Raw genomic sequence first — 12,099 nt, 5'->3', positions numbered from 1 at the left:
ATCTTATAGGTTTATTACAATTGAATCGCTTTCGGCTTAATTAGATCTATCCCCTCTATATCTTTCAGCGGGCTAGGCGTGCATGGCATATATGCTACGCAGCAATTTCATTGATATAAGTCTTTATAGAGGCAAACAGATGCTTTATCAAATGTAAGATCCCATCTTAATAGAAGTAAAGTGAGCGATTAAACTGTCATTGTCGTTTCAATCCGGCGGATGATCCTAGCTGGATTTCCAGCAGCGACATGGAAAGCAGGGACGTCCTGTTGAAGTCAGTATGATCCATCTATGCGTCTGCCTAGATATCGCTTTCTAGTCACTTCTATATCAACAGGCAAAAGTACATACCTTGGTCACCACACTCCCAGCTCCTATAGTTGCACCCTTTCCAATAGTCACTCCAGCAAGAACAATGACATTACCCCCGAGCCAGCAGTCTTCCCCAATACGAATGGGCCTACCAAGCTCAGGATCCTCAGTTCCATTTCGTAAAGCAGGATCAAGAGGATGAGTACCTGAGAATAAACTGACATTAGGGCCGAACATGGTGCGAGCACCGATGATAATAGGACAGGTATCAATAAAGACGCAGTTGAAGTTAATAAAGACACCCTCCCCAAGCTGAAGGTTGAATCCATAGTCTATCTTGACTGGTGCCTCAATCCAAGGCTCATCCCGGAATAGATCATCATCTGCGACGGGGTCATCCAGTTTCGGTGGTAGAGGGGTCTTGTCTTCGGTGATGCTATAGAGCGAGTTAGTCAATCTATATCAGCCTATACTAAACAAGCATAAGATATTCCAAAAGCGAACACAGAACAAACCACTTACTCTTTCCACATCTCCACCAATCTCCGACGAGACACTTCCTCCGAGTTATTATACCGATTACAAGCCCATTTGCAGCGGGTCCGCGCTGCAATAAGATCTGGAGTAAATGCGCGGTATAGCTCCCCACGGAGCATCTTTTCTCTTTCAGTAGCCATGGTTATAAAGTATTCAAGATCAAAAAGAAGAAGTGCACAGTTGTATATGCGGAGTTGACATTTATAGAGCCAAATGTATGCTCAGACCATGTGGGGGTGGATGTGTCATGCTCGGGGAACAATATCAGACGCGAAGATTGTTCTCAAACAATGAAACCTCCAGCATAAATTGTCTCGCACCCCCGACATGCCAGCTAGATCTTTCAACAACTAAGACACACGTTCGAAGTCCAGAGTCCATCTCACACCCCTACAATCCCAACCCAATCCCGAACCCAGCTCAACCACCAACAATGCCAACAGCAAAACCAACCGGCTCCGAGCCAACAACCACAAAGCAAACCAACACACGCCACAGCGAATCAGGCTGGCACCCAAACCATACACGCACAATAAGCGCAACATCCTCCAGCTCTACAACATCGCACACCTCATCCACCACCTCCGACTCGGACAGCTCAACCCCCGAAATCGACATCGCAAACTATCCAAGCGGAAAAATGTCCCTCAGCGGAATCTCCCTGCGCGCAATGCTCTTAGGTACAACCCTAGGCCTAACAACCAGCCTAACCCTGCTATTAGCAACAACAAGCACAAACCCCCTCTGGCGCGTGCCCTTCTTCATCGCCGCCCTGAGTCTCTTTCATTTCCTCGAGTTCTGGGTAACAGCACGATACAACACGCGCTACGCGACAGTCTCTGCCTTCCTGCTATCATCGAATGGGTGGGCCTATAATGTCGCGCATGGCTCTGCTGTTGTGGAATGTTTAGTGTCGCATACCATCTGGCCGGGACAATCGAGAATTGCGCGGATGCTTTCTGTGCCTGAGCCATTTTTTGGTGGGGATGTTTCGTTGTTACTGGTTGGGGGCTTTGTGTTGTTGGTGATTGGGCAGGTTGTTAGGACGATTGCTATGGCGCAGGCTGGGGGAAATTTCAATCATCATGTTCAGAGTCGACGGCAGGAGGGTCATGTACTTGTTAAAGAGGGGCTTTATCGGGTTCTCAGGCATCCGAGTTACTTTGGGTTCTTTTGGTGGGGGCTTGGGACGCAATTAGTTCTTGGGAATGTTGTTTGTTTTGTTGGGTACGCACTTGTGCTTTGGAGGTTCTTTTCCAGTCGGATTAAGCGTGAGTACCCTCGTTCCTTTTCTGGTTGGATGAGTGTTTTGCTGACTGGTTCTTTTCTCCACAGGTGAGGAGGCTTACTTGATTTCCTTCTTTGGTGATGCGTATGTCCAGTACAGGAAGGATACCCCTGTGGGAATCCCTGGTATTTGATTGTGTGAAGCTACAGCATATACTTTTGGAGTAAATATGACGACCTTTGAATATTTACAGAGCTGGGCTCAATTGACTAGAATTTTGGTATGTGGTATAAGACGTAATCTACCCCGTAATCTACCCGTAGGTATGCTGGCTCCATCTCCGGCCCGTACGTTGTCATCGTTATAGCTTACTCTCGGGTGCAACACCACCGACTGCACCACTCATGTAAGGTCCGCTCTCATCCGAGTCACCGGGAGCAGTCTCAGCTCCGAAGAGGACAAGCTCACGGCCCCCCTCGGTACTCCACCAAGCGACACAGCAGTGAGCACGGTCAACGTCCATCTCGCCCCCGGCCAAAGCTTCCCAGAACCGATCAATGCAAGTGTGACGCATATTGCGGTCAGCAATTGCATTGATCAGTTGGGCCGCCAGGGGCAGCCACTCCTTGAGGTCGTCGACTCGAAGGTATGAAAGGGAATCAAGGAGAGCAAGAGTTAGGATAGCTTGCTCGGAGAGAGGTGGACTCTGACTCAGGTCTGGATTCGGGCCTTGGGCCGGGATGGGTGTAGAGGAAGCGTTAAGAGCGCGGTCATGAACGACTTCAAGCAAGATGGAAGGCAGGAGAGGTTGACTATTCGCTAAAGGTGAGGGAGGTGCCGTAATTTGAATGACGGTCTTGAAAGCAAGGCGGAATTGACGCGCAGAAAGGTTGTTGGGGAAGACCTGTATGTCATTAGAAGCTGGTCCCATAAAAAAAAAAAAAAAACAAAACAAACAAAAGGGTGACACTTACAGCAAATAGATTATCAATATAAAACGGGAGATGCTTCGCTGCTAGCTCCGAGTTATGGGGAATGGCGAAGACGACCAGCACCAGGCTGTGAGCAGCTTCGAAAATCTCCAGGAGAAGGTTGTTGGCACCGGCTGCTAGATATGGGAATGCTGCCGATAGGAGTAGCTCCTCATTTACCGCGGGCGATAAAACAAGAGGGAAATGCTCCGCAGCATTCAGAAAGAAAAGGTCCAAACATCGTTCGACTGGATGAGCGGGGATTTGTCCAATCTCGCTGGGCTTTATACTTCGCAAGAAGTTCTCAGCGAGATCGGGGTATTGTGAAAGGATATCGATGGCTGCCAGGAGGACAAATGTCTGCTGTGAAGAGGCATTCTGACCGATCCGAGAAGAGATAAAGTACATGTTGCGAAGGACATGAAGAGCTTGCATCGAAAGATATGGCGCACCTAAATAAAAAGTGAGCACGGAGCCGGAAACAACAGCTTCATGGTAACTTACTACTGTTAGCCGCAAGAGCAGGGTCATTTATAGTCCTCCCAAGGACAGCCCTGAGGGCGATAACCACCGAGTATAAGCAATTCCGCAGCATTTGCCAAAGCGCAGGGAGTGTTTTCTCGCGCGATTCCGCATCCAGGAACTCGATTTCCTCTGCAACGTCAATCTCGGACAACTTATTTTGCCGCCATTGTACCATCAGGGTCCGAACAAAGTCGGCCAGTTGATCAATTGTACGGGCAACGATCCTTGGATCGCGCGCATTGTCAATAGCATGAGCAATGAGACGAGAAAGCGGACCCAATGTCGACACAAGCGGACGCGCAGCTATTCCCGACACAATAGCAAACGTCGGAGAGTTTGCCGACCATCGAAATTGTTTCCCAGGAGCCTCGACGACATCTTGATCAATAGACCCCAAGAAGTATCCACCCTCAAGACCTTCTGGAGATAAGTACGCCGATTGAATCATTACCGGAAGTAATCGATCATACTCAATCTTGCTTCTCTCCAGATCCGACAAGAGCTCGAATGTATAATTCAACACCATGGTGATACACTGCGCATCGATGCCCGCTTCGGGACTCAGTTCCTTTAGCGCCAGTTGCGCAGCAGTCGCCAGCGCAGACTCAAGCTTGATTCGAATATGCCGTGGCAGACCCTGCCGACCCTGGCCTTCGAATCCCATCAGGATACCACCGAGCAAGAGTGTATGGCGCCATCGTGGGGACTTATCATCGGCGCCCTCCGCAATAGCCTTGACCCAAGCATCGCACTCGATTTTCCGATTGCGTCCATATGGTATCCGCGGTTCATCGGTCGTGTCATTTTGCAAGACAGCAATGGCCGCAGTATTGAAGACGCTCAGGATCTTGCGGCAAGCATGAAGGTCGACGGGCTGACTCCAAAGCGAAGGAGCGGTAAGAAGTTGTGAGGCGAGAAGAGCCAAGTTCAACGGATTCCCTAGCATAGACAGGAAGCTAGTGACTGTAGGAAGGAGACTGGTGATACGGTTAGCGAGACATTCACATTCACGCCCGATTCCGCGGTCGGAGTAGAGAGATAACACTCACCCAGCAGCATCCTGGAAGCTAGAAGTCGCCTGCAGCGACCGCAGCAGCGTAGCTAGAGATCTTTCCGTCGCCATTGAAACTCAAGCACCAATAGTAAAAGAAATACAACGCGCCCAGACTGGACAGAGGCTCACATCGCTCAGGGAGGTGAGATGATCAACCGCGGAGAACCCCAGACGCAGCCGAGGTCCGGGTTTGGCAAACAGTGCAAACAAGCATCGTCACTGGACCTTCCTTTTCACGCGAATCACTTTCCAAGTTGAAGCTCATATACCGCACAACTGCGCAGCTGTGTTTACATTTTTAGATGATGTTTCGATGATTGATGCCAGCCGCTGAACCTGCGCGGCCGCTCCCCCATGGCTAGTAATCGCGTTCCGATCAACTACGAAGTACCGTCGTTTCCTTCGTTGTATGATCCTCTTCCGTCGCATCATCAGCAGGCCTACTATCTATACTACACGACGGATATTTGGCGCTTTACGTTGTTCTGGACGCTTATCTTCTATGCCGCAACTCATCTCACTGTTGCTGGATGCGCGGTACTGACAAACTGCCGAAATTGGAGTGTGATTTGGATTGTGCCCTTAGTGTACAGCTTCATTGCGGGGTTACAGGGGCTTTTTGCCGGGAGTATCGTTGGACTCGTGTAAGTCTTCGCTGGGGTTTTGGCCTTGAAAGGAGTGGGTTGCTGACTTGTAATGATAGTCTGGGCGCGGTGTATGAAGCAGGCAATTTCAGGATGTCGACTTGGTTGCCGATGGTTTGGGGTGGTGTCAATGTCATGGTGCTGGTTGTGACCAGTTTCCCGATGCAAGGTGGTCTTTGAAGGATGCTCTATGTGATGTTGATTCGACATATCTACGACGAACGCGGTCTACAACCTACACATACAGCGAAACGAACAGACCTACGTACGCGCGAAATACTCAACACAACTATCCCATTGGACTTCGAAATACCCGAACACCTATAATACAACTGGGAAATGATATCTCAAATGCGCCGTTACCCGCATCAAAGTGGTCATGCTATGAGTCCTTACGCCAAAGCAAACCGATCGTGCATTGCAAACCATAATCGTCTTTCACTGCCTCCGATTTGCATCGGGCATGCCGCCGCCCTGCAAACCAGGCAGACCGCCGAATCCAGGGAAACCAGGGTTCTGTGCCATGGCCTGGAGGTTGAGATTGGGTGGCATAGGGAAACCTTGAAGCTGCTTCTGTAACTGTACCAAATCCATCTGTGGCAGTCCTTGAGGCATACCCTGAGGCATATTCTGAGGCATACCCGGTGGCATACCTGGCGGGGGAGGGAAAGGCATTTGCTGGTTGGGAGTGTTGGACTGCGAAGGCGGCTGTTGAGTGGACATGATTGCGGCCAACCGGCCAGGATCCATCCCACCCATAGCGCCGGGTGGAGGGGGTTGGGCTCCGCCAATACCGGGGAGCAGACCTGGACCATCAGGCTGGCCGCCGGGCGCACTTTGAATACCCGGTAGAGCAGGACCGCCAGGTCCTCGCTGGTCAACGAGGCTATCAGCTTCGTCCTGCATCTCTTGCTCCTCTTCTTCGCGCATCTGTTTCCGACCGAAGCCGCGGTTCCATGTACCCTGAGCTTCAGCGGCCTCTTCGCCGATGTGGAATCGGTCTTTCATGTAACTAGTCTCACCGGGTCGAGTGCGAGACCAGAATCGAGTAAAGTTATCTTTAGATCCCGAGGCCAGAATGTGACCAAGAGGGTGCCAGTCTAATGACCAAATCGTAGCACCGTGTGCGTACTGAATCTTATGTGCTGGGTAGATCACTTGGGCGGGTGTGTTCGCCGGGTCTGGACTGTCGTAAGGTGCCACAGTGGGGATAACACCACTGGGCAGGTTAGGCTCATCGAGCAGATAGTGGTAGAGCGATCCATCTTCAGCACCAGTCGAGATGAGATTACTATGAATGGGGTGCCATGTCAAGGAAGAAACCGGCTTCTCGTGGCCCCGTAGAATGCAAATATCACGCATCATCCGCAAATCGAAAACCCGCGACGTCTGGTCACGAGATGAGGTAGCAAGGAGATTGCTGTTGACCCGCGAGAAGCGTGTGGAGGTAACAGTGTTCTTGTGGCTGTGGAGTGTCGTCAAACAGCGAGCGGTGCGCGGATCCCAGAATTTGACCTGGTGGTCCTTAGAACCGGAAACAAGGAGACCCTTCGTCGGGTGCCAGTCACAAGACTTGACATCCCAGTTATGACCAGTGAGCGTCGTGTCAGCTGTACGGGTCGTAAAGTCAAAGATCTTGAGGGTTGTGTCGTCGGACGCTGAAAGGAACTTCGTATCGCTAGGCGCCCACGCCAGATCGCGTACAGCATCGTGGTGCGCATCATCGATCGTTTCAACGTTGTTGAAGTTCGGTCGCCAGTACTTGATATCGCCTCGTTGACCACCAGAAATCAGCCAATCTTGGCTATGAGCCCATGCGAGCGACGTCACGCCAGCTTGTATTTGATCGTAGTGAGCCTATACCCAGAGACGCATTGTTAGCAATATCCTACTTTCAAGACACTCTGTAAACGCACATCCATGACTGTCTCAAAGTTAAAGGCCGTTCCATTCCATAGCATAAACTCTCCGGTATGGCCACCGGTCAACAGTCGCCTTCCCTCCGGAGTCCATCGCACCACAACAATGGGCTTCTTTGATTTTCCGATAGATTGGTGTAGGTGTCGCACAGGGATCGTATCGACGGCAGAGTAGGGTCGCGCCATCGGGGGAAGAACCTAGCAAGTCAGTCTCTTTGTCCGGAGTGAGATGCACGCAGCACATACATCAACCGCGAAGCTGGCGCTCGGTCGCTCAGTCTCTAATCGGTGGCTGCCCTTGTAGCGCGGCTGCCGAGTGCGCATCCATTGGACCATCGACGAGCCATAATCCGTGACGAGTCCTGGAAGAGCGCGTTAGCAGGACCTATCCGAAAGAAGGCATTGCACGTACGTGGCCGTCGCGGTCCGACTGGACCTTCGAAGTTCTTGTTAAACCTCCCAAACTGGCCGTCACCTCCGTGCTCCTCATAATAAGCCATGATGAAGCTGGACGTGTCGAGGTTGAACTGAGGAAGCCGAGCTCTCAGAGAAAAAAGCGGAGGGAGCTCGGGATCCCTTCTGGCAGTATACGCTGATTGGCTCTGCGCTATGATACCTGCACCCCCGCCATGTTCTATCGACGTTGGGATCTGGACTTTTGTCTTTCCAACTCTTTCTTCTTCTTTTCTTTCTTCTGTCATGGACAATTGTCATTGTGGCCTTGGGGTTAGTTTGTTCTGAGATTCCATATCATCCGATTCGGTTTGCTCGGAGCTTAGCTTGGACCTTTGACTCTCAACTCAGTCAACCGCCAAGGTTGCAAGGGTGTCAAAAATGGCGTCTCAGACTGAAGCTATCACGACCGCCCGTGAGGAGTCGGTCAATTCTACTAATGGCGTTGTTCCTGGAACCGAGGCGCCCCCAGCAAAGCTCAAACGCAGTAAATATCGCCATGTAGCTGCGTATCACTCAAAGCTACAACATTCCAGTCTCAGTCGTGATGCGGAGGCGACGCCTAGCTTTTTGGGCTTTAGGAACTTGATGGTGTTGGTCCTCGGTACGATTAGTCTCGAAAAATCGTGCATATGCATTGTGCTGATCTCAAACAGTGGCGATGAATCTGCGACTGATTATTGAGAACTTCATGAAAGTGAGTAAATGAATGGCTCAGCATTTCGATTCTATCTAATACCTCGTTAGTATGGAGTTCTGATCTGTATCAAATGCCATGACTATCGCAAACAGGATCTTGTCCTCGGATCTATACTCTACGCATCGGTGCCATGCCACCTTCTCGTGGCATACATTATCGAGCTATCAGCTGCGAGGGCAGCGAAAGAAACAGTGGGCCGCCAGAAGAAGACAGAGAAAGAAAAAGAACACGATCAAAAGGTGTTCCAGTCAACCTGGCCTTACACAGCGTTCCTGCACACGCTTAATGCCACCCTGTGCCTCGCAGTGACCAGCTTCGTGGTGTACTTCTACATTCACCACCCAGGAATCGGCACACTCTGCCAACTCCATGCAATCATCGTCTGGCTAAAGAACTGCTCGTACGCTTTCACAAACCGAGACCTCCGTCTCGCGCTGCTCAATCCCGCCGCTGACCCCGGTTTACCTGATATCTACTCCTCATGCCCGTATCCGAGGAACATCACCATCAAAAATTTGGCATACTTCTGGCTCGCCCCAACACTGGTCTATCAGCCCGTCTACCCGCGCACTCCGTCGATCAGATGGTCCTTCGTCGCAAAGCGCCTGGCCGAATTCGTCGGTCTGGCCATGTTCATCTGGCTTTTGTCCGCGCAATATGCTGCGCCTGTACTGCGCAACTCAATTGATAAGATCGCTGTCATGGACATTGCCTCGATCTTGGAGCGAGTGATGAAATTATCTACCATCTCCCTAATTATCTGGCTTGCCGGATTCTTCGCATTGTTCCAAGCTCTGCTGAACGCTCTGGCGGAGGTCATGCAATTTGGTGATCGTGAGTTCTACACCGACTGGTGGAACAGCTCCAGTCTGGGTGTGTACTGGCGATCGTGGAATCGGCCTGTCTACCTATTCATGAAGAGACATGTTTTCTCACCGTTGGTTGGTCGCGGCTGGAGTCCTTTAGCGGCTAGTGGGATGGTTTTTACATTGTCTGCTGTTCTGCATGAAATGCTTGTCGGCATTCCCACGCATAATTTCATTGGTATGTGCTTCTCTTTGCGTCTTTGTTGACACCGACTGGCACGCAACATTATACTAACCATTTCAGGTGTTGCTTTCTTTGGCATGATGTTCCAGCTGCCATTAATCGCTCTTACTACACCTTTGGAGAAGGTCAAGGGGCCTCAGGGCAAGGTTATTGGCAACTGTATCTTCTGGGTTAGTTTCTGTCTTGTTGGTCAACCTCTTGGGGCACTGTTGTACTTCTTCGCCTGGCAGGCCAAGTATGGGAGTGTGAGTCGCATGCGCCCTGATATGCCAACGGTACCTTGAGGTTTTGGTAGACCATATTGATCATTTGCTGCGTCAGATTTATACTGTATTTCATTATGGAATTGATGTGAGTACGACGGAAGTCTGATCATATATATTTAGTCCACTGCTTCTTTAAGGCCTCGTAATATTATGATCTGTACCTTTCGCGTTGCGTGATCCAAGCCATGGTTATGTTGAAAATGTTGAAAATAAGTATAATGCGGCGAAACCCAAAGATAAGCATGAATATATGTTCTGACCTACTGCACATCAATGACATGCATATCTCTATACTATAAACCAAAACATCTAAGACGTACCCCTTGATTCATAAAACTCACAAATCCCTAAACAAAAACGTGGCACGGACGAAGACGGGCCAATTGATGCCCCGACGGAGGTTGGTCTCCGTTAACCCCGATCTCCGCATATAAAGTCAGGTATGAGCACATCAGAACACCATCAACTCACATCAAATCTCTCCAATCATGGTCGCAATCATTGTTCCTGGTAACTACGGGTATGCTACATCTGCAATTGTTCCAGGTCTTCAACTTACATACTAACGCGCACAGTGCCGTCATCGCCGTCGCCCTCGGCGCCATTCCCGTCCTGGGCTTCGTCCATGGAATCGTCACAGGCAAGCAGCGCAAGGCTGCTCACGTACCTTACCCGCACAGCTATGCCACTGTTGAGCAGTGCAAAGAGAATGTACGTACCATTGACTCCGGCCCGACCTCTGCCTCCCTTTGTTCCATTTCATTCCTATCCGTGCATTCCCCATATCTACCCCAGACCCAATGCTCCCACATGAACTGTACTCACAATCCAAAGCCCCTAGCCGACAAATTCAATTGCGCCCAGCGCGCCCACGCAAACTTCCTCGAGAACGCCCCCCAGACAATGCTCTTCACACTGGTCGCAGGCCTCAAGTACCCCGAGCTGGCCGCCGGCCTGGGTGCCCTGTGGGTTTTCTTCCGTGCTCTCTTCCTCCACGGCTATGTCTTCAGTGGCAAGGCGCAGGGTAAGGGTCGTATGCGTGGTAGTTTCTTCTGGCTGGTGCAGGGTGCGCTGTGGGGATTGAGTGTTTTTGGTGTTGGACGGGAATTGCTTGACTTTTAGGTTCCTTAATGCTAAATCGGCTTTATTTGTATGATTGTTTAAGGGAATATGACATGAATATGAATATGATTACCAATACTTATCGTACTCCGGACAATGGATACAGTCTCCGTGGGGTGGCGGGTCCACTGGCAGAAAAAGTTCCCTTGACTGCTTCGTTACCTTCTCTTCTCTTTGGATTTAGTTCAATTGTACTTTGAACGGGATTTGCCGATCTACTTAGAGAGCAAGCTCATTCTTACACCCAATCGCTCATTCTATACCCACTTCCTCACCTTCACCTCACCCCGCCAACCCCGCCATGTCGTCCAAGTCGCAATTGACCTATGGCGCCCGCGCCAGCTCGCACCCCAACCCCCTGGCTCGCAAGCTCTTCCAAGTCGCTGAAGAGAAGAAGAGCAACGTGACTGTCTCAGCCGACGTCACCACGACAAAGGAGCTCCTCGACCTGGCCGACCGTACGTAACTGCATTCCAAGCAACCCACGAACCAACACACCCACAAAGTCCATACTAACAAAACCAGGCCTGGGCCCGTACATCGCAGTGATCAAGACACACATCGACATCCTCTCAGACTTCAGCCAAGAAACAATCGACGGCCTCAACGCGCTAGCAGCCAAGCACAACTTCCTAATCTTCGAGGACCGCAAATTCATCGACATCGGCAACACAGTCCAAAAGCAATACCACAACGGAACCCTCCGCATCTCAGAATGGGCCCACATAATCAACTGCTCGATCCTGCCCGGCGAAGGCATTGTCGAAGCCCTCGCGCAAACAGCCCAAGCAACTGACTTCCCCTACGGCAGTGAACGCGGCCTCCTCATCCTCGCCGAGATGACCTCCAAGGGCTCCCTCGCTACAGGCGCCTACACCTCGGCCTCCGTCGACATCGCACGCAAATACCCCAGTTTCGTCCTTGGCTTTGTGTCGACCCGCTCGCTTGGCGAGGTCGAGGCTGAGGTTCAGCCTGTGGACGATGAGGACTTTGTTGTCTTTACTACTGGTGTCAATCTCTCTTCTAAGGGTGATAAGCTTGGTCAGCAGTATCAGACGCCTCAGTCAGCTGTTGGTCGTGGTGCTGACTTTATTATCTCTGGTCGCGGTATCTATGCTGCTGCTGATCCTGTTGAGGCGGCTCGTCAGTACCAGCTGCAGGGTTGGGAGGCGTATCTGGCCCGTGTTGGGGGGCAGTAAGTGCATGCACATGCTCATTCCATACATCATATATAATATCATATATGTAGGTGATTTCTTATGCATAATGAAAATTCTATTTTGATGGCGTGCTGTGGAAAGTTTCTTCTTCTTTGCGA

General features: G+C 50.7%; 8 protein-coding genes across 8 annotated transcripts; 5 read left to right on the top strand and 3 right to left on the bottom strand.

Annotated features, from left to right (window-relative positions):
- Positions 1–188: 188 nt before the first annotated feature.
- On the bottom strand, positions 189–989 carry N7508_010113 (sugar O-acetyltransferase; the record flags this gene model as incomplete). The annotated part of the gene is made up of 3 exons (XM_058468173.1): positions 189–266; positions 352–748; positions 835–989. The coding sequence occupies 3 exons, from the start codon at positions 987–989 to the stop codon at positions 189–191; spliced, it is 630 nt and encodes a 209-aa protein (XP_058316019.1).
- Positions 990–1,219: 230 nt separating this feature from the next.
- On the top strand, positions 1,220–2,270 carry N7508_010112 (protein-S-isoprenylcysteine carboxyl O-methyltransferase; the record flags this gene model as incomplete). The annotated part of the gene is made up of 2 exons (XM_058468172.1): positions 1,220–2,120; positions 2,185–2,270. Coding segments are annotated over 2 exons (987 nt in total), but the record flags the coding sequence as incomplete, so codon positions are not given.
- A 168-nt stretch (positions 2,271–2,438) lies between these two features.
- On the bottom strand, positions 2,439–4,696 carry pex8 (putative peroxisomal membrane protein Pex17; the record flags this gene model as incomplete). The annotated part of the gene is made up of 4 exons (XM_058468171.1): positions 2,439–2,981; positions 3,052–3,500; positions 3,553–4,550; positions 4,623–4,696. The coding sequence occupies 4 exons, from the start codon at positions 4,694–4,696 to the stop codon at positions 2,439–2,441; spliced, it is 2,064 nt and encodes a 687-aa protein (XP_058316017.1).
- Positions 4,697–4,981: 285 nt separating this feature from the next.
- Positions 4,982–5,451, top strand: N7508_010110 (uncharacterized protein; the record flags this gene model as incomplete). Its single annotated transcript, XM_058468170.1, has 2 exons — positions 4,982–5,271; positions 5,331–5,451. 2 exons carry the CDS (start codon positions 4,982–4,984, stop codon positions 5,449–5,451), a joined length of 411 nt encoding a protein of 136 aa, XP_058316016.1.
- A 258-nt stretch (positions 5,452–5,709) lies between these two features.
- On the bottom strand, positions 5,710–7,690 carry N7508_010109 (WD40 repeat domain-containing protein; the record flags this gene model as incomplete). The annotated part of the gene is made up of 4 exons (XM_058468169.1): positions 5,710–7,128; positions 7,188–7,388; positions 7,437–7,552; positions 7,603–7,690. The coding sequence occupies 4 exons, from the start codon at positions 7,688–7,690 to the stop codon at positions 5,710–5,712; spliced, it is 1,824 nt and encodes a 607-aa protein (XP_058316015.1).
- Positions 7,691–8,024: 334 nt separating this feature from the next.
- On the top strand, positions 8,025–9,677 carry N7508_010108 (putative diacylglycerol O-acyltransferase (DgaT); the record flags this gene model as incomplete). Its single annotated transcript, XM_058468168.1, has 4 exons — positions 8,025–8,247; positions 8,300–8,340; positions 8,391–9,387; positions 9,454–9,677. The coding sequence occupies 4 exons, from the start codon at positions 8,025–8,027 to the stop codon at positions 9,675–9,677; spliced, it is 1,485 nt and encodes a 494-aa protein (XP_058316014.1).
- A 470-nt stretch (positions 9,678–10,147) lies between these two features.
- Positions 10,148–10,781, top strand: N7508_010107 (MAPEG family protein; the record flags this gene model as incomplete). Its single annotated transcript, XM_058468167.1, has 3 exons — positions 10,148–10,179; positions 10,235–10,370; positions 10,494–10,781. The coding sequence occupies 3 exons, from the start codon at positions 10,148–10,150 to the stop codon at positions 10,779–10,781; spliced, it is 456 nt and encodes a 151-aa protein (XP_058316013.1).
- Positions 10,782–11,082: 301 nt separating this feature from the next.
- Positions 11,083–11,980, top strand: pyrG (orotidine-5'-phosphate decarboxylase pyrG; the record flags this gene model as incomplete). Its single annotated transcript, XM_058468166.1, has 2 exons — positions 11,083–11,239; positions 11,307–11,980. The coding sequence occupies 2 exons, from the start codon at positions 11,083–11,085 to the stop codon at positions 11,978–11,980; spliced, it is 831 nt and encodes a 276-aa protein (XP_058316012.1).
- Positions 11,981–12,099: the final 119 nt, after the last annotated feature.

The sequence above is a fragment of the Penicillium antarcticum genome, assembly GCF_028974205.1.
Source record: "Penicillium antarcticum strain IBT 31339 chromosome Unknown utg000009l_segment0_segment0, whole genome shotgun sequence".
Classification (NCBI taxonomy): domain Eukaryota; kingdom Fungi; phylum Ascomycota; class Eurotiomycetes; order Eurotiales; family Aspergillaceae; genus Penicillium; species Penicillium antarcticum.
The sequence above is the reverse complement of the archived record's forward strand: the minus strand, read 5'-3'. Positions and strand labels throughout refer to the sequence as shown.